The 22221-nt window shown below is 39.0% G+C and overlaps 1 protein-coding gene across 4 annotated transcripts in view; it reads right to left on the bottom strand.

Annotated features, from left to right (window-relative positions):
* LOC148862331 (ADP-ribosylation factor GTPase-activating protein AGD3-like) overlaps positions 1–18985 on the bottom strand; it is a 117537-nt gene extending 98552 nt beyond the window's left edge. The window contains exon 1 of one of the 4 annotated variants that reach the window (XM_088978522.1): positions 18227–18985. In XM_088978522.1, the coding sequence (XP_088834648.1) occupies positions 18227–18271 (45 nt within the window). In that variant the 5' untranslated portion in view covers positions 18272–18985. The remainder of the gene's footprint in view (positions 1–18226) is intronic. The other 3 variants (XM_088978523.1, XM_088978521.1, XM_088978525.1) reach the window with 3 other exon arrangements.
* Positions 18986–22221: the final 3236 nt, after the last annotated feature.

Here is a 22221-nt window from a genome sequence, read left to right as displayed (position 1 = left end):
AGTCTAGGAACATGGAGGACAGAAGGTAGGAAAATGGAATCAGTTATCCTGACAGACCCTTTCCCAGCAATGGGAACATGTGGTCCATTAGCTAATGGAAACTCTATCTCTGCCAGAGCAGAGGTGGTATGAGGAGAAAATGGTGGAAATGTTGGTCATATGCTCTGAGGCTACTGAATCTATAATCCAAGGGGGCCCCTCCTTACCTGTAGTAGAAACATAGTTTGTAGTGGCATGTGAACTACTTGTATGTTCAAAAGAAGTAGAATGGCCACCTCCTGATCCACATGTACCCTGTTGTCCTCCCAATAATGGATTAGGGCTGACTGTATCTCTCTGATTTAGTAGCTGCCCATATCTCTCCAGTTCAGCCCTTACTGCAGTTGCTACAACAGACTCTAGGAAAGTTGTAGTAGGTGGTCCTGATAAGTCACCGATTACTGCTATTTTCACATTTCCCTTCTTGTTTCTAAGTCGGCTCGGCACAAGGTGAGGGTGAAGCTTCCAACAGGTATCTCTAGTATGTTTAAACTTCTTAAAGTAGTCACAGATCAAATCCTTCTTATTTTCCTTCCTGAGTTCATTTCCGTCCCCGTCTCCACTTTGCTTAGGTTTCACTATGCTAACCATAACAGACTGCTCAAGGCATGGTTTCCTCATCATCACATTCCTCCTACTCTCCTCTCCTGACACAAAGACATATACTTGAGAAAGAGTTACACTGTCTCTGTAGAGGATATGTTGCCGTGCAATGTCATACTCAGGGTTAAGTCCAACCAGAAACTCAAAAACCCTATCCTTCTCTAATAGTTTCTGGTAAGTTACTGCATGCTTGCTTCTTTCCCAAATCACAGTTTCCAAATGATCTATCTCCTGCCATAAGGTTTTGAGGGCCGAAAAATAAATAGCAACAGACTTATCTCCCTGTCTGGTAGCAATTACCTGGTTCATCAACTGGTAGGCTCTAGCAACATTCTCAATCTATGAATAGGTTTCTGCAACTTCATCCCAAATCTCCTTAGTTGTGTTAGCCCATAAAATGTTTTTACTTATATGGGGCAACATGGAATTGTACAACCAAGTCATTACCATATAGTTCTCCTGTACCCATCGGGGGCAGTTAGTTTCGGGTTTCTCTTCCTCACCGGTGACATACCCCAATTTCCCACAAGCACCAATGGCCATCTTTGCAGATTGTGACCACTCTAAGTAGTTTGTACCATCTAACTTAACTGTAGTGATGGTCCCAACCCTGAAAACGGGTCTCCAACACCTCCTCTTCCTTGTCTCATCTCACTTCCCGGTTTGTTTTCAACTCCATAGCCCTCCATAACTCCCAAAAAGGGTTAGGAAATCACTTTGAGATGAAAAAATAGGTATTTATCTCCTTCAGACACCTCAAACACCCTTATGGTACCCTAGAAGCTCTTCCCTCCAAAGATTATTTTTTCCATAGGAACGGGAGAAAGGAGAAAAGAGGTTGTTGCTCCCTCCAAAGGCTTCCAAAAAAGGTGGGACTTGAACCACTTCCTAGGTCAAAATTAAAAAGTCCTACTAAAATAGGACTCTCTCTCCCCTTTCTCCAGTTCTTCCTGATTTTGGTTAAAAACCCTAGACCAGCTACAAGACATTGCAAATCCACAAAGAACTCCAAAACCTGGGCTTACCTGAGGTCTTTGATCAGCCCTTCACCTCACCATGCAGTCGGTCAATCTAGGGCTGCATGATGGAGCAGCTCAAGAAGTCTTTAACCTTGCTCTGATACCAAGTAGAAAAGCTTTGATAGCTGTTTTGATATAACCTTATGAAAAGAAGAAAGAAGAAAGAAGGGAAAAGTTTCTGCTAGAAAAAAATAGAAGAGAATGAGAGGAAGCCAAAAAGAATCAGTTCTGGCCGTCCCCTTCCTTTTAATTATATACTCATAAAAAGAATGTACAAGTACAAGTAAGCCCTTAGTAGGTCGGCTACTTGTAAGAAGCTAAAAGGAACCACTTAACATAAAATAATGGGCCTAAGGCCCAATAACTTAACAATAACTTCCTAACTGAATTATGTAAATAAAAAATAAATAAAGTCGGCCCAATAACTCAACACTATCCACTTTCAATGTGGTAGCAATGATTGCAAGACAGATAGAGAAATATATGAAGGATTTCTTATGGGAACTAGGGAATGAAAAGAAAAATCATTTGGTTAAGTGGGAACAGATATGTAAGCCAAAGGAAATAGGGGTCTAGGGTTAGGAAATATCACTCTCAAAAATACTACTATCTTGGGTAAATGGTTATGGAGGTTCCCCTTTATAAGAGACAGGTTGTGCACAAAGTTATAGCAAGGATTCATGGTGTACAAGGACTGGGATGCTAAACTCAACCCTCATTCAACTTTAGCCTCCCCTTGGAAAGCAATCCATAAGGTATACCCTTTGTTCCTCAATTCGACATGTTTTGATTTGGGAAGGAGTGATAAAATTCTATTTTTGTAGAGAATGAGCGAAACGGGCCCTAGTGCTATTTTATTTCTTATCTTTTATTAGAAATGTTTATGTTAATGGCCCTTTCCATATGGGCCCGCTAACTATTTTTATTCCTTCTTATGTTATGTTTATGAGCTGGTCGCCCCATTAAGGCATCTTTGTAATTATGTCATGAAGATTAAGTTAATAAAAGTAATTAGGAGTAAGAGGAGAGATAAGATTGAACTCTCTTCTCCTTTTCCCTTCTATCATCTTCTCCTTCTTCCTCTTTTGATTTCTGTTATTTCTTCTCTTCCTTTCTCTAATTTCAGTGCTTATTGTTATTTCTTATTGGACTGAATCACATCTTGGAATCAAAGCACCTTTCCTATTTTTTTTCCCTTCTCTTTAATCTCATGCACCCTTTGACTGGAAGAGTGTATGGAGAGATAAGTTGCTGATCATCTTTCAGCTGTTTTTGCCTAGTTGGTAGAGGGTTTGGAGATCTAGAAGTGGAGTCAGGGAGGCTATGTGGAAGTGGTGTTCAAGGCTTGGAAGGTTCCTTTTGATCCCTAGAAGAGATTGATTGAAGTTGGAAACATTTTAGGAGTCACTGGTTGAAGTGGCTACATTTCTCCCACGTAGTAGGGTGTAGTGAAACCCTAGATTTTTTGGTCTACCAAGATTGACTATAGTGAGGTCTATCTGGGCAAGAAATATCACTTTTTAATTTTTGTTTGATTAATGGAGCAGTCTGGAAGTGAGATAAAGCAAAACACATGGTCTAGGATTGGTCCAACAGAACCTACGTTGAATGTTATCATCTAGTGGCAACAATTAAGCTGGATAGAACAAATTAATTGGCATGGGCACAATCCATACAGATTTATGTTTGCAGTAGAGGCAAATTAGGGTATCTTACGTGCAGTAAAAAGAAACCAGCAAAAATTGATCCCACAAATGAGAAGTGGATGCAACAGAACTACACAATCATTGGATGGTTAGTCAATTCTATGCAGCCCCACATAAAGTCAATATTACCTCTGGATGAATTTAGCCAAAGAGATTTGGGACAGTGTTACAAAAACATATTCTCAAAAGCTAAATGTTGCCAAAGCTTATAAATTGAAGACTGATGTGAACAATCTAAGACAGGGGAAGAAAAGTGTAGCCATGTATTACTCCATGCAGAAATCTTTGTGGCAGGAAATTGATGTGATGGAAATAGTTGTGCGGGAGAGCACTAAGGATGCAAAAACTTTAGAAAGTTGGTAGAAAGGAATAGGGTGTTTAAGTTTCTTAATAGACTCAATCCTAAGTTCGACATCACTAGGCAGAACATTTTAGCAAAGGATAAAGTGACTCTTGCTCAAGCATATCCCACGGTTAGCAATGAAGAGAGCAGGTGGCAAGTACAATTACAAGGACCACCTCCCCCAAAACGCTTTGCACCTCCAGGGATGAAGTCAAAGGGACCTATTGAGAAGAAAGATGTGATATGTGAATATTGTAAGAAACCAGAACACCAAGGATACTTGTTGAAAGCTACTGTGAAGAAACTTGATATATTGTATTGCTATAGCCCCTATTGTACATAGTCTTGTTCTTTTTATATTCTTTGTTTGTTTTTATTTTCAGCCCCTCTAAGGGCTCTTTTGTATTTTCCTTTTTTATCTTTTAGTCCTCCAAGGACTGCTCTGTAATTATCAATATTATTTAATATATGGCTCTTTGGAGGTGGAGGTCGGGTAAGTGTTCAGACACCCCTAAAACTCTTCCTCTTCTCTTCGAACTGGTTTGTGACATGGTATCAGAGCAGGTCCATCTGACCTGTCCTTGGCATTCAAAGGGAGATTTAAGGACTTCAGATCGACTACTGTGTACTTCTTTGCAAGGCTTTTTGGAGCTGTATTGATCAGTATGAAGCTTCACCTTTTTTCTCTGAAAATTGCAACTCTCTCTCATTCCCTCATTTGGACCATTGGATTTGGCTAGAAATCTAGATTTTATGTCGCCCTAGCCTTCTCTTTTAGACCATCAGATCTGATTTTGATTTCAGTCGAGTTTTGTAGGGTTTTGATCCCTCTCTTCCTGTTGACAGTCCTGAAAGTTGCCTTTTTTAGACTGTTACATATTGTTTCTTAATTGCCCTGAGATTTCTGTAGTGTAAGACTTTTTTTTTTGGTGAAAGGGCTACTTCAGTAGTCAATTTTGACCTTATCTGCTTCTAGTTGGGTAAATTTCATCAGTTTTCTTCCCTTTAGCCTTGATTTCAGTACCATGATTTTTTTTTGGGACTGTCGTTGTAACCTGAAATTGCTGTGAAGGCAGATATTGTTCCCGTAAAGTTTGATGGAACTAATTACAGCATGTGGAAGTTCCACTTTGATTTCTTCATTGAGGGAAAAGGCTTGGAGGGATATTTGAATGGAAAGGTCACTATGCCGGATGAGACAGATGCCAAAGCATATTCACAATGGAAGCCTGATAATGGGAAAATTGTTTCTTGGATACTCCGTTCAATAGTGTCTCACATTGCAGTACCTATGAGGAGAATGCATACTGCCTATGAGATGTATGTATATTTGGAGAAGGAATATTATGAATCCAATATGTCAAGGGAATATCATATTGAGGCTGAAATTTTTGCATATTGTCAGGGAGATAGGAAGATTGAAGAATATTATGCTGGTTTTCTTAATTTGTGGGTTGAATGCGAACTTGTCCACATAGAACCTATAGACTCAGTAGAAAATGTCAAGTATCTCCAAAAACATTTTAAGAATAGGAAGGTGAACCATTTTCTTATGAGATTGAGACCTGAATATGAAATAATTAGATCTAACATGTTGAGTAGAGGAACTCTTCCAAATTTAGATTCAGTGATGGGTGAACTGTTGAGGGAAGAGACTAGACTTCTTACTGCTGCAAGTATTGATGGGAAATCAATGAATTCTGGAGTTTACACTACTTTTGTTGTACAAGGGAGCAAGAAATCTGTTGTTAAAGACTTATCAAAGACTTAGTGTTATGAATGTAAGGGATTTGGACACATTGCCTCTCACTGCAAGAAGAGGAATGTGTGTACCTATTGTAAACAGCATGGACACATAATTCCAAATGTCCGGTTAGGCCAGCTAAGGGTACTTAGAAAAAGAATCAACCACATGTATATCGAGTAACCGAGGGACAAACCACTGACGCCTCCTCTACCAAGGGTGATTCTTCTGCTAAGGGTGAATTATCTACTTCCATGGATGAGGAAAAAATTCAACAACTGGTATCTTCTGCTCTTTCCTCTGCCTTTTCTACTATCGGCCTATCTGGTGAGTTTTCCGGTTACTGTTCTTCTCAGTCCCATATTTGGATCATTGATTCAAGAGCAACTAATCATATGACAAGTGCTTACCTTCCTCTTCTCTTTAAGGGGTTGGGTAACTGCTCTATAATTATTAATATTATTTAATATATATGACTCTTTGGAGGTGGAGGTCGGGTAACTGTTCAGACACTCCTAAAACTCTTCCTCTTCTCTTTGAACTGGTTTGTGACAGCTACATCTAGAACTTCTTCCAAAAAGGTTTCAGAACAATAATAACAAAAAGACTGGTCAGGTTAGGAAGCCTAAAAATGCAAATGTGGCTACTATACCAAATGGTGGAAACGAGATGGTGAGGAGAAATCAACTACAGAGCAACTGGTAGTCATAAAAGCAAAGTTTGAAAGGTACGGAAGACTAACTAATCATTTGGAGACTATAGTTGTAGCTTCCAGCTCCTTAGGCAACACCTCCACCTCTTCATGCACCTTTGCTCACTTAGGTACTTGTGCTTCTGCAAATCATGCTACTATATCAAGTAATCATAAAATCCCTTGGATTATAGATTCTAACCATATGACTAACATCTCTAACCTATTTTGTTCATATCAAGTTCCTTTTGGTTGTGAAAAGATATCCCAATAACTAACATCAAAGCCTCAGACTCCCTTACTTTATCCTTTGTTCTTCATGTTCCTAAACTTAACGCCAATCTTTTGTCTATTAGTAGTTTAACTAAATCTATGAATTGCAAGATAACCTTCCTTCCAAGCCACTATGTTTTACAGGACCTGAAGTCTCAAAGGACGATTGGGAGTGGCCACAAGGCAAATGGAATATACTTGCTAGATACACCTGACAAGAGTCTTGTACCACCTCATGTAGTGGCTTTGGAGTCTATTTCATCAGAGTCCATTGATCGAGTCATGTTATGTTATTTACGTTTTTGTCATCTTTCTTTTTCTGCTTTGAGTCATTTGTTTCTAGACCTATTTAAAGGAATACCTTTGTCTAGTCTTCATTGTGAGTCATATGAACTTGCCAAGCATTGCAAACATTCTTATTCATTAGGAATAAAAGATCAATTTCTCCATTCATATTATGTACTATGATGTTTGGAGGCCATATCATTTACCCCTATGGAGGGCTACAAATACTTTATCCTTTTTGTTGATGATTTTACACGGTTTACTTGGATTTACCTCATACAATCCTAGGATGAAGTACCAACCATTGTGCAACGTTTTCATGAACTTGTCCTTACCTAGTGTAATATTCAAATCAAAATATTCCATTCTAACAATGCTAAGGAATATTTTGAGAATAATCTTTCGTCCTACCTTGATACCTATGGAGTTATTCATCAGAGTTCTTGTTCCTACACTCCAAACAAAACGAAGTGGCGGAAAGAAAGAACCATCATGTGGTTAAGGTTGCCAAAAGCCTTCTTTCCGCATCCCATGTTTCTATGAAATTTTGGGCGATGTTGTTCTTACAGGTACATATTTGATAAACTATATGCCTTCCCAGGTTTTGGGTTTTAAGACCCCCTTTAGCCTCCTTTTTCCCTAATGAGGACATTTCCTCTCTTCCACTTTAGGCTTTTGGGTGTACTTGCTATTTTCATGTCCATAGCCACCAGAGGCATAAGTTTGAACCTAAGGCTCATAAGTGTGTTTTTCTAGGATATGCCTCTACATAGAAGAGATATTGCTATTATAATCCAATTCTTGGCACCCACTTTGTTTCTAGGGATGTCACATTTGTAAAGTCCATTCCTTTCTTTGGAACTTCCCCCAAGGGGTAGAGGTGTGAATTGGGTTGTGCCGCCCATGGCCTAGCATAGCCCGATACGGGCCGTGCTAGCTACAGCACGATCGTATGGGTTGTGTCAGGCCTGTGGTTTCAAGTCCATGGTCCAACACAAAACACAATCGAGAAGGTCATGTCGCCCACAACCCATATATATATATATATATATGTGTGTGTGTGTGTGTGTGTGTATGTATAAAATATCTTAATATATATGTAATTTTATTATATTATTTCATTTTACTATTGCAAATATAAACAATTGTATACATCAAAATTCATATAAAATAAAATTTTAAGATCTTTTTTAATTTTGTCTATTTTTTAATTTATGTTAAATTTGTCATTATTTTTTCAAAATTTTTAAAAAACATGGCTTGTCCCGGCCTGGCCCAAGGCTCAACTTGCGGTCCATCCCAACCCACAACATGGCACGAGCCTACATGGGCTCAGGCCGTGGGTTGTGCCAAGCCAACCCCCAAAGTATCCTAAGGGAGGGAAGCACCGCCCAACTTAGTCCGCAGGCCGGCACAACACAACTAAGGCTGCAACTTGGGCCGGGCTGGCCCGAACCCAACCCAAAAAAGTCGGGTTGGGTTGGGTTGGGTTGATGCTTGGGTTAGGGTTAGGGTTGAGATTCATGAACCCGACTTTATTTCGGGTTGGGTTAGGGTTGACCCCTTGGGCAACCCAAACTCGACTCTATAGTATATGTCATATACAAATATATAGGGGTGCTCACGGTTCGGTTAACCAAACCGTGGGGCTCATTTTGTAACTGAACCAGTAGTACCGATTTTTGGAAAACCGGTAACCGAAACCTATCAATTGACTGGTTCGGTTAACCGTCGGTTTTTCGATTTTTTAATTGTTACAATATTTATTATAAAAATATATATAAATATATAATAAAAATTATAAATATATAAAATATTATATTTAAATAAAAAATGATATATCATATATTATAAATATATTTTTATATATAATGCTTATTTATTAATTTATAATATATAAATATATATATAATATACATAAATATATATATATATAAAATATATAGAAATATATGTATACCGGTCAGTTCAATTAATTACCGGTTTTCTGTATTGGTTAGCCAAAACCGAACCAATGCCTTCGATTTTTTGAAAACACCGAACCGACCAGTTCGGTTAATCGATTTTTCGGTTCGGTTTTTTTGCTCACCCCTATAAATATATGTTATATATAATATATTATATATCATACATTGATTTTTTTTAGATGTACGATAGTTGTATAGCCCTCACTACGTACTATCATGTCTTTCTTTTAAGATAATCACTTCACTTAATCCTAAATGAAAAGACTAAAACCTTAATAACATATTTTATGTTTTTTGAATATTTTATTCATTCTTCATCTCCTCTCTAATGTTTGGCGCCTATAAAAGATTTATCATATGTCATAACTCATAGTAAACTATAGTCATTTCAAACACTTATTTTTCCGATTTTGTACTAAAAGAACCAATAAAAACACCAACAAACAAATACTAATAAAACATAGGATTAATATATATAGTGAAAAGTGAGTTAAGATTTGAGATAAATAGTTTTATAAGATTTTAAGGGATAGGAAGAAGGTTGGGTTGGGCCCAACCCGAAGTCAACTTCAGGTTGGGTTGGGTTGGGTTAGGGTTGAAGGAATTTAGTTAGGGTTAGGGTTAGGGTTGGGTAGATCGGATTGAAGGTCGAATTGGGTTAGGGTTAGAGTTGGGGGTTTAGAACTTAGGATTGGGCTAGGATTGGCCGCAACCCGACCTAACCAGACCCAACTTGCAGCCCTAGGCACAACCCACACTTTGCACAAGCCACACACAGGGCCTAGCACGACACAGTTTACACCTCTACCAAGGGGGAGAATTCGATGGTGTTATTTGCAAAGTCCCAGTTGTTCTGCTTCTCATTCCTATTAAGTCCTTGGTTGAGTCTCCTGCTCCTATTGTATCTCCTCCTATTGGGTCTTCTTAACATATTCCTACTCCTCCCGCTCATCTCCCACCCTATTGTTCAAAGGTGGTATCAAAGGCAACAACTCAGGCATGAGAAAGTTGTTTCCACACCTTCAACTGAGATTCTTCTACCTCCCATTGCTAATGAGATGGTAGGTCAGCCCTCTTCTACTCCCCTCGACACCTTCCCAGACCTAAACCTTCCTATTGCCCTCAGAAAAGGCAAACGGAAGTGTACAACCCATAGCATCTCCAAACACCTATCCTACAGCCTTCTTTCTCCAACTACTATTCCTTCTTAGCCTTTGTTTCTACACAAACAATGCCTAAATCTATCCTAGAAGCCTTATCTAAACCAAAATGAAGGGATGCTATGATGACTGAGATAGATGCTTTGCATAAGGACAATACTTGGGAAATTGTGGATTTGCCTGAGCGGAAGGAAGTTGGTTGTAAATGGGTATTCACTCTTAAGTACCATGTTGATGGTGCTATTAAGAGGTTTAAGGCACATTTGGTTGCTAAAGGTTACACTCAAATGTATAGTGTTCATTACTTGGAGCCCTTTGCTCCAATAGCTAAAATGACATTAGTCCAGGTTTTGTTATCCTTGGCAACTAGTTTTGTCTAGGACTCTATCTATTTGATGATAAAAATGCCTTCTTAAATGGATACCTACATAAAGAGGTCTATATGTCTTTGCCTCCAGGAATTTATGGGAGAGATGCAACAAAAGGTGTGTAAATAAAAGGAAGTCCCTTTATGGCCTTAAACAATCTCCTAGAGCTTGGTTTGAGAGATCCTGTGTTGCTTTTGTTACCTTTGGATACACATTGACTCAGTTTAACCATACCCTCTTTGTCAAGAGGAGAGCCCCTTGGTGACCTTTCTCATTATGTGGATGATATTGTAGCTACTTGTGATGATACACATGAAATTCTTAAAGTTCTTAGCCTCAAGAAGTTTCTTAACATTGAGTTTGATATCAAAGATTTGGGGGAACTCAGATAAATTTTGGCAATAGTAGTTGCTCGGTCCAAAGAAGGTATCTTCATTTCTCAACACAAGTATTCCTTGATCCTCTTGTCGAGACTGGAAAACTTGGCACTAAACTGGCTTCTATACCTATAGACTTAAATCACAAGCTCTCGGTCACTGATGGTGAATTGTTGGTTGATAAGGGAGTGTTCTAGAAACTGCTTGGGAAGTTATTGTATCTCTATATGACTCAGCCCAATATTTTCTATACAGTGAATGTCATTAGCCAGTTCATCTATTCTCCTAGAGACACCCATATGGCAGCCGCTAAGAGGGTCTACCTCGAGTTACTGTGCCATGGTGGTAGGGAACATTGTTTCATGGAGGAGTAAGAAGCAGTATATGATGGATAGATCTTTTACTGAGGCAGAGTACAAGGCAATGGCCCATAGAGTTCCAGAGTTATTGTGGCTTAGATCACTTTTGGAGGAACTAGGCATTGATTATGAAAACTCAATGATATTATATTGTGACAACCAAGCAGCCATCAACATAGCACATAATCCCATCCAGCATGAAGATCTCCTCATATACATTGTGACAACCAACATAGCCATCGACATAACACATAATCACTTCAAGGGAAGTTTGCTTGCCATTTATTGCTTTTAAAGAATAGTTAGCTGATGTCTTGACAAAGGGAGTACCAAAAGGAAAGCTGCTACGTTATATAAGAAAGCTAGGCATAATTGACATCTATGCTCATCTTGAGGGGAGTGTAGAGAGAGAGGACCCTATTGTTCTTTTATTTCTTATCTTCTTCTATTAGATGTGTTTATGTTAATGGGCCTGTTAACTATTTTTTATTCCTTTTTATGTAATGTTTATGAGCTGGCCGCCCCATCAAGGGCATCATTGTAATTATGTCATGAAGATTAAGTTAATAAAGTAATTAGGAGTAAGAGGAGAGATAAGATCGAATTGACAAACTCTTTCTCCATCCCCCTTCTTCTCTCATCTTCTCCTTCTTCCTTTTCTAATTTCTGTTATTTCTTCTCTTCCTTCTCTCTAATTTCAGTTCTTATTATTTCTTATTGGACTGAATAACATTTGGCTGGATAGGGGAATATCCATTAAAAGACCAATTTCCTAACCTTTTTGCTCTCTCTAACTGTAAAGGTGCACCTATGTCCTTTTTGGGCACCCCCTCCCCCTCAGGCATCAACCAGGACTTGGGTTTTAGAAGAGGCCTAAGGGAGAGTGTTTGTTTGTTCTTCTCTGATTAACCTTCTTAATATCTTGGAGACTTCTTTTTTGGAACCTCTCTTGGAAGATTCTAGAATCTGGGTTCCCTCACCTAATGGACTCTTCACTTGTTCCTCTTTTTTCAAGTTCTTAACCTTGCATGCTTCACAAGGGGTTGACTTCCCAGTGAAAGAAGTGTAGCCTAAGCCTATACCACCGAAAGTTCAAGCATTCTATTGGGCATCTTTCCTAAAAGGTTAACACCTATGATATGCTACAGAAAAGAAAGCCCTTTTGTTTCCTCTCTCCTCATATATGCTTTTTGTGTAGGAAAAATGGAGAAACCCTACCCCACTTATTAATCTCCTTCTCCTTTGTTCATCATATCTCGGAGTTTTTCTGTAACCTTTTCGGTTGTAGATGGATCCCTCCCCATGAGGTGGCAGGCATATTTAGGCCTAACTTCCTAAGGCAACCAACGAAAAGATGAAGATTGATGTTGAAAGTTACTAAGGCTACAACTATTTGAGTGGTTCGGGAGGAGAGGAACAACAAAATTTTTAATGGAAAAAGTAGAACTGTGGAGGTAATAGAGACAATAAAAGTGAAGGTAGCGTTCTGGATTAAAACTATGGATTGCTTTTAGAGCTTCACAATGACTGATATTCTAAGGGCTTTGAAGGTGATAGCACTTTCCTCTAGAGACAAAGACAGAATAAAAATGGAATGGAAGCCTCCACGAGGCAGTAAAGTAAAGCTGAATTTTGATGGAAACTCTTTGGGTAACCCTGGCAAGGGAGGTATTTGTGAGGCAATAAGAAATTCAGAGGGCAGATTATTGGCTCTTTACTCTGGGCCAATTGGTGTGGCTAACACTTGGATTTACTACAAGGTCTCAAGTTAGCTAAGCAATTGGGCTTCAGTCAATTGGAGGTGGAAGGGGACTCAAAAGTAATCACTTCTTGGGCAAGATGTAACAAATATTCCTTGGACCCTCAAAAATGCTTATAGGGAAGTAGAAAGGACTGCAAGAGATCTGGGTGTTGAATATTTGGGTTAGGAGTGCAAATGGGTTAGCTGACTCTCTTGCTAAACAAGGGGCAGAAAGGGAGCACTTGTTCTGGGCATCTTTGTAACATAGTGTTGATCTTGGGACTGTTATCATAGTCATCGAATCAAAATTATACGTTTTTCATGAGTAGAGATCAATTTATTAATTCAGAGAATCAGTCTAATACAAGCAACCCTTGGAGAGGCCAGAACTGCAACCTCTCCTAACAAAGTACAAAGCAGAAATAATAATAACAACCAATTACAGCTAGGGATGCAAACGGATCAGATAGGATTTGAATCAGGGTATATTCGAATCCAATCCAACACTGTTCATGTCGGATCCTATCCGATCCGATCAGATCTGATAGGGCTCGATTTGAATTCGAATCCTATCGGTAAGTCGGATCTTCGGATCTGATCCGATCCGACTTGTTTTCTTTAAAAATTAATAAATTATTAAAAGAAAAATAAAGCATACTAATTTAAATAAAGTAAAAGCAAAAAATACAAGTATTTTTTAATTATTTTCATCATACATATACATGTTTTTATAAAAAAAATAAATAACAAAAAAATTATGAAAATATAAAATAAAATATATTTATAAATAAATAAACGACATATATATGTATTATATATTTATAAATATATAATATATATCGGATCGGATCTTCTCGGATCGAATAGGGGTGATCCAAATCCAATCCTATTTCTGATCAGATCCTATTATCCGATCCGAAGATCCAAATAGGGGTGATCCGAATTCGACCAAATATGATTGGATCTCGGATTGGATCGGATCATGATCCGATCCATTTGCACCCCTAATTACAGCTGAGCCCCCGGAATAAGTATTCCCTATTTGCCCCTTGTTTGGCTAGACAATCATCTAGTGCATTTGCTGATCTCCCCACCCATTGTATTCTTACATATATATTACATGTTATCCACTTGAACTTTTTTGCTTCATTCTTGTAGGATCACACTGCAGTACTTGGACCCCTCAACCAGCCCACAACCACCTCGGAATCCCCTTCAATCACCAACCTCTCCACACCTAAACCAGATGCAAACTGCACTCCTTGAATGGCCACTAGTAATTCTGCCCTGGTAGAGTCTCCAACTCCCAAAGGACCCAAGTAGTAGAGCATAATCTCTCCCAGATCATTCCTTACAACTCCTCCCATACCAAAGGGGGAAAGGGGCCTGGGTTGCCTTAACTGCTCACGTCAAAAAAATATTATTTTTTTCACATATTACTAATATAATCAAAGCTTTACTGATCAAAAAAAATCTTGTCCAGTACTGTGAATCTGTGATCCACATAGTTGTCTTGCATTATTATACTTTGTTTTACTGAATATGATAATTACTGGGAAGTGTGCAGAAAATTAAGGTAGAGTAATCTTTTTTTGTAGTAAAATTAAATTTATTAAAAATAAAAGAGAAAGTACAGGGGAAGGTGACCAGATGTCACTGAAGAGGAGAAATAAAAACCTATGGCCACCACAGCCTGACACTCCACAACCTGGACAACACCACAACCGAGAAAAACACCCAATATACACTGATCCAGCAAACCAGATAACAAAAAATTCTGCCCTCGTAACCTACCCAACCACACAAGATTTTACAACTTTCACCACACCACTAAGGCTGCATTTGGCATTCCTTATTTTAAGGACTTATCTCCTTTTTGCAGTTAAAATGCCCTTATGAAACTTGAGCTTTTAACAGCAAAAAGGAGATAAGTCCTTAAAATAAGGAATGCCAAATGCAGCCTAAAAGACCAAAAACACAAAGACACAATAACTCCAGCTTAAGATCTCCCATCTTTGTTTCATTGCTCGGCATCTTCAAAGGCTTGAACATCCTTTGCTCCTCTTACAAACCTTCTTTACTTTTCTCAGCTTTTTACAAGGCCCAACACCAAATAAGCCCCCCTTCAAGCTGGCAAAAGTTATTGAAACCTGAACAGTATGATGTTTTTTTTAAATCTAAACCACCTCACTACATTAGGAACCTTCAAAAAAAAAAACATGTTAGTCAATAGGATTTGCATTGGTCCTTTCTAACTCTTATCAATGTTTTAAAAGCACAAGGTACAAGGCGAGCCACGCACTTTTTTGAAGCAAGATGCAGATTTTAAAAAGTCAAATAAAATGCATAAAATGTAAAAGAATTCAAAATAAACCAAGAAAATATTAAAAATAGTATTAATTAAATAAATGCAAAGTTTAGTTTTAAATTAAATGTTTTAAAAAGCCTATTAGCTCAAACTAAAATATATAAACATAACATATAAAACATATTTCCTTCCACAATTGCATTATTTCACATTTTTGGTAATAAATAAAATTTATTAAAAGAAAAAGGAGTGCAAGAAAGGTGAGAAAAAGTCACCCGAAAGAGAGACAAAAACAAAAGAGTTTAAAACCCACCCAAGCATCATCAAATTACAGCCGAACCAAACAAACTCAAGCAAAACCAACCTACAAAGAACCATGCAGATGCTTCCCATACAACATCCTGAAAGTGAACAAGACAAGCAGAAAATTTCTCTACTTCTTTTGTTGGACTTTCCTGTATTTTATCATCTTTTTATTTGGTCCAATTCCAAATAGCCTTCCTTTTAATCTAGGAAAAACATTTGACACAACAGGTTGATGCTTTTTTTGACTTCTGAATCTTCAAGCTGTGAGATTATCCTTCCTAAGCTCCAACAAAAACTTAGTCTTCTCGTTAATCCTTTCCGTTTGCAAAACCGACTTTGTTCATGGCTAATATCGATCTCCCCCAAAGGTAATGGATAATTCTCTTCCAGTTATTTAAACTTCTTCTGAACAAATTCCTCTCTTCCTACAACAAGTAGCTAAACATCTTTTACTCATAATTCTACAAGCCGCCTTTGTACCAAGCCCCTTGAGGCAAGCCTAAAGAAGTCCATGTTAGGGTTTTAAATTCTTAATCCCTACAAAAATTGGTTTATAATTTTAATTATCTTTTAAAAGAATGTCTTATATTAACAAAGGCACACGCCTTTTCTGAGGCGCAAGGCCCAACAGATATGCACCTTTTCAAAGGGGCTATGCCTGGGCCTAGGTGAGGCACAAACCTTGAAATGAGCCTTGCCCATGCACCTTCTCATTTGTTCTCTCAACATCCCTGACCTCAGCACACCCCAACCTTTTTTCTTCCACACTACATCCTTCCTTTACACATCCCACAACCATGAACTTAAAGCCCCCATCCCTTCAACACACCTTTCCTTCTCGCCACCTTTACTGTCACTTCCCCTCCTTTTTCTTCTTGAACCCCAACCCCCGCTGTAATATCCTTCACCCTACCTTCTGACACTTCAAATTCTTGCATCCTTCCACCCCTAAGTACTGCTTACCCATTCTTTTTTGCTCTCCCTTGAAATACATTATATTTTTTTCTTTTTTTTTTTTTTGAACAAAAACAAGTTTCTCCTGTGTACTGCCACCAGTGAGATCCTTCGGAGTTGTCAAGCATACCTGTGAACAACTTTGAAATCCTCATCAGACTTTCTGTTAGTGTTGCTTGATCCTGCAACCAAACTAGCCTCCTTCAAAGGGTACTCACGGGATGAACATGGGATGGTGAGATTGGGATCTGCACACCATGCCACCTCATCAAGGAGCAAGAGCCCTGGCTTCCAGAGCGACATCTTGTTTAGATGGATTGCAAGGACAGCTAACTCATTGGTAGATATATGAACCAGACCTGGGTTTTTTTATGGGTGAATCGTAACAGGGAACTGATTGTTGGACAAAGGATGGCCACTGCATTACTCTGCTTTTATCTTGTGCAGCAAGGCCTTTATTTCTCTTTTGATTCCTGAGAATTGCCTCAGATTTATCCTAACACCATTTTTATTAATGCTCTCTTTGATGTAGTTGCTGACAGAAAAAACCATAAAAAAAATGGAAATTTTGCACTCACTGCAGATTTAAATTATATGCATTACAAGAGAAGCTAAGCTATTGGCCAGGGAATTAAGATCCACTTTTAGATGGACTCAAACCTCAGCTAAATGCTTGGCTGATCTGTTGGCAAGACAAGGAGTAAAAGGAACCCATTTATATTGAGGGATAACTCTCGAAGGAAACTAATAGTAACGTGTAGGCAAATGAGATGACAGTCTGAGGTAGACAGCATCAGCTAGCCTACTTGTGAAGGTTTACATTCATGGAAGTGAGAGTAAAAAACATGTAGAGGAACTTGTAAAGAACATTGGGGCCTCATGGGAGTACAGAAATGAATTCCAAGATATAAAAAACATGGAGAGAGAGAGAGAGAGAGAGCTTGGAATCTGATACAGGTGGACTCCTAGATCGGCCAATAGCATGGCTGATGCACTTGTAAGGCAAGGAGTAAGTAAGGAGCAATTATTCGGGGAAGTGGTTCCCCAAGAGGAGAACCTGTAATAGAAGAAAAGAAATACTGGGTGGGCAGAAAGGACTGGCCCAAATTTTTAGGAAAGTTCTGGCTTATTTCTATTGTACAGCATTCTCTATACTAATTAACAAATCTGGTTTATTACTGATCAAAATAAATAAATAAATACTGAAACATGGAAGCATAGAAGGAAAAAAAAAAAAAAAGGAACAAGAAAAGGATGTAAGAGAAGAGGGAGACGATCATTAAAATAACCAAGAAGGAAATACTTGATAATATTGATATGCCCATATGCACCGAGGCACTGTAAATGAAAGCAGAACAACAATAGCCATGCACAGTTCAAGGACAGCAGTTCCGGTCAAACCAATGTAATGTCTCTTTCTATCATCTATTTCAAATTCCAGTAGCAAGATAAAGCTAAAAGCATTCTTGCAGCCATATGAATATGAAATTAACTGGCATAAAAACGTTAAGATCAGTTTAGCATCCAAGACTTTACTCAGTCCAACTCAACTAAATAGAGCCTTGATCCGAGGCTTTTTATTTTCCTACCATTCCTAAAGGTATTGCCCATCATCGTATTCGATGAGGGTAACTGAATTATCTATACGTATCCTGCCTGACATTGCACTCTATAGGTATTGACCATCATCGAATTCCTTGCATTCCTAAAGATTTATTTGCGTTCTATACATGAGTAACCACCAAAGACGCAAGGGAGCTTACAAATTCATGCATAAAAAGTTAAAAACTATAAAATGTGAGCGCATTTCTACGTAGAAAGAAAGAAATATTTTATTGGATGAACAAACAAGAAGAATTAGAAAGAGAAAAAAAAAACGAAAGAAATAAATGAATCAAGTGAACCAGAACACGAAAACCTCAGAAACAGAAGCAACGATTCCTGCAAAATAGAAAGAAGTTCAAGAAGGAAAAAACATCCTACCTGTTTCCGAAACATCGGAGAATCGTCGAGCTTCGTGAAATGCATGCTGAAACCGCGAATTTCCCTCCTCTCTGCAATAAATTGTTCTCAACATCACACTCAGAAGCTCGATCCCCTGAATTCAACCCAATCAAATCTAGTGACCAGCCATAAATCACCAAACGAACTCTCGAAACCAAGTTAGACCATAACCAATTAAGCTCTTCAATTTCAATAAAACAACTTATCAATGAAGCTCCCTTATTTGAATAAAATCGTATCCAACCAGAAGGGGCAGCATCTCCAGCTCGATTTGAGACAATGCAACGAAACCCCAGAACAACACTTCGATCTTAAAAATCAATGAAAGTTTCAATTCCGCTAGTTTATTAAAACTAGAACAACAGCCAGAATGATCGAAACAAAACCCTGGAGGAACAGAAAAACATGACCTTGATAATCGAATCAAAGCTCGCATTAATGGATTCTCGGGAATTGATCGGATCGATTAAGCGATTTCACATTGGGATCATTGAAATTTGAAACCCGGGAGAGAAAGCTTTTTATCTCTCCCTCTTTTTGTTTTTATGTTTTTTGCTTTTTTTCTCTTTATATCTTGACCGGATTTGTAGCAAGGCTTTTTTCTGAACACCGGAAACCCCTGCGAGCTTTCATCACTATCCGCTAAAAAAACTTGAAAGTTGAAACCCTCTCCCTCTCTCACTCTAAGAAGGGTAATGCTTTCTCAACGCTCACGGCTCATCTACTGAGCGTCAAATCAATCGACGCTTGTTAGTAAAAAACAAAGTACCCGCCATCCGATACAAGGGTGTTTCCGTAAATATACATTTTTTATGGAATGAAGCGTTTTCGTAGTTAGGAGGACCTACGTTATTCACCAACTCCTATCAACCGCGCGTCGCTGTTCATTCTCTCCCTCCAAAGTCCCATCCTTTTTTTCTCTTTCCACATTAAAGCATTGGAATTCAAATCTGCGCCCCACCCAGCTCTCGCCCCACAAATGCCCCACACGCCGAACGTCCATCTGTCCCTTCGCACGCAGTAAGCTTGTCCCGCATGCAGAGCTAACGGGACGAGTTCCCGTTAGCCCCAAAACTATCCCAAAATCGAATTCAAATCTCAAAACCCTCATTTCCACATTTTACATTCCCGCGTGCTTGAACAGCCGGTCCCCTGACCCCTCGTTCTTTTCCCTTCGCCCGAGTTCTCTTCTCCTTTTTCGGCACCGGCGACCTACAACGACAACCGGCGATCACTCCCCTTCTTTGTTTATTTGTTTTTCGGAGAAGTATTACGAGACTGTGAACTGTAAAAAATTTGAACTGGCTTAAACGATGGATAATTCAATGGAGCGGCGACCCATGAAAACCCTCAAAAAACTCAAGGAAATGCGGTCTCCCTCTGTCAGATCAAATGTAAAGAGAAGAAGAAGAAGAAACTGTTTTTTTTAATGCAATCAAACTATTAGTATTTATTATCCGATTTAAAGAACCACTGCAAACAAATCAATCCTTTATACAGACATCCATTATAACAAATTCCATTTCTATACTATAAATAAAGAAACCCAAAACAAAGTCAAGCAGACTTAAGACTATTTTCTTCCCTCATCCTCGTAAATTTTCTGAAAGAAATGGAAAAACAGAAACATTTTCCTTTTCTTTCTTTTAATGGGTTCCACGGTTAATCATCTCCTTGTATTGATTCAACGACTCCTGCCTCTGCAACCTCATCTCTTCATTGAATTTCCTCATAAACGCTTCCACCCGCCGATTCAGTTCGTCTTCACTCAGCGACGGTTCTTTCTGAAGCTTCCCCGAACCACCCGGGGACGGACTCAGCGACGTCTCCAGATTAGTACGGTCCCTGAACGTCTCTGCTTTCTTCACTTTCTCGGGGGTTGGCTCTTGCGTTCCCTGGCTGAGGTTGCTGTGGCGACCGTGTGTTTCCCACGTCTCCGACTTCTTCAGATGCCTCGTCAGTGGCATCGGCCGGCCGGCCGGCCGGCCCTTATCATCTTCCACGTGTTCTCCAGCGTATCGTTTCGTTTCGGCTTCGCCACCCGCAACGCCCTTCCACCTAATTAGTAGTCACAGTAAACAATGCCATCGGAATGTTAATATTTTCCCAAATACATTTCTATGAACTTTTTCTCTATAAATTGCGGTATCTGTTCACGCATTTATCTTGATCGAACAGTGCCAGAACTATGTAATTGGAAATTGGAATCTTTATATTTCTCCATAGATTTTAGCGGCAAATAAACGCAGTTTTTTTTCTCATCACATATAATGTCCATAAATTATGAAAAACGAAAAGAAATTAAAAAATAAAAATAAAGCAGCAAAAACTGAAAAAGAAAAGAAACCAGAAGCATTCCCGCCGGGCGGCCAGCAGGATTCATGGCAATACGACGGGAAAATCTCCTTCCACCGCCGAGGAAATTGATGCAAATTATAAACAAAGAAAATTGGCTTCCGATAACGTGCACCATGAAGGCCGGTACATGTTACCTTCTCGCTAGTTATCTTATCTTTATAATATATTGACAATGTGTTCAGAGAGAGGAGTGAGAGTGTAGTAAAGGGCTAGATTTGACGATTTTTCGACCAAACCTTACAAAACCCGGTTGGGAAGGAATATTCTGTTGGAACCTCCGTCGAATCCCTCCGCCGCGGAGTCCAAGTCGATCTAGAGATAACAAAATCATCCTCGTCACTCCTCCGAAGCTCTCGTCAGAGGAGTTTCAACCTCCGGATAATCGCCGGTTGTCGGCGCCGAAAAAAGAGAAGATAACTCGAGTGAAGGGAGAAGAACGAGGGGTCAGGGAACGAGCTAACGGCCGTTCCGTTAGCCCTCCCATGCGGGACAAACTAATTGCGTGCGAAGAGACAGATGGCGGACGTTCGAAGTGTGGGGCATTTGTGGGGCGAGAGCCTGTGGTGCGCAGATTTAAACAAAAAGCGTTGTCGAACGAGCTGAAATTTTGTTGTATTTCCAGGAGAGATGCTTGCTGCTGATTGTTCGCACCTTTACAGAACATCCGTGCGGGTCCCACACAACAATAGACTTCTGCTTTAGGTCGCTGAAATGATTCATTTTGTGCGCTTTTTCCCCACAGCTTTTGCAGTGGACCCACATACATCACACATGGCCCACCAACGAACACAGTTCCGTTTAACCACAGTTAATTTACTGTGTTTAAGTAAGCGTGTTAACTCGGTTGCCGTTGAGATGTGTTTTTTCTTTTGCAGTTTTGCTTTGTTCGATACGTCGTTTTATACGAGGGTTAGTTTGTTTTTTTACAGAAACGTTGTCGTGAAAATAGAGGATGGAGGCCTGGAGGGTACAATAATGCTGTAATGGCAGGAAAAGTTGGAACTTTGGAGATTTAGGCTGTGTTTGGTAGCATTTGTGGTGTTTAACCTGAAATGTTTTTCCTTAAAATACAAACATGTACTTGAATTTTGTTTGATGATAAATGTATGTTTTTGTCCATATCAACACCATATTCACCACATCGATACCACGTGGTCCATGTCAATAAGGGAATTAAGACTTTGCTTCCCAAAATGGAAAAGATGTTTCTTGGATCAAAGATAGGTATGGCAAGGAGACCAGGGTGGAGATGGGGATTGTTCCCATAAAAATCTCCCCCCCCCCCCGTCTTAGCCAATGGGACAGCGTTTTTTCATCCCTATGACATATTGACATTTCTATCCTCCATTTTTTTATGATGTTGGATTTATTTTATTTTTTATTTTTTATTTTTATTTATTTAAAAAATAATTGCAATTCAAAATCCTATTAAAATTCCGAAATTCTTACTAGAAGGAGAGTGATTTTTCTGTCACCACCCCATCCCCTCAATGGAAATGAAAATATTGGTCATCCCTTTCTTTACCCCATTTGAGTTAGACTTTGGAGGATTGAGTAAATCTATACTATATACAAAAGTGTGGACGTAGAGTAAAAGTTTTTTTAGATTAAAATTA

This window comes from Nelumbo lutea, chromosome 3, assembly GCF_056320005.1.
Source record: "Nelumbo lutea isolate HS-2025 chromosome 3, American lotus-T2T, whole genome shotgun sequence".
In the NCBI taxonomy this organism is placed as follows: domain Eukaryota; kingdom Viridiplantae; phylum Streptophyta; class Magnoliopsida; order Proteales; family Nelumbonaceae; genus Nelumbo; species Nelumbo lutea.
Note: the sequence above shows the minus strand (reverse complement) of the source record. Positions and strands in the feature narration are given on the sequence as shown.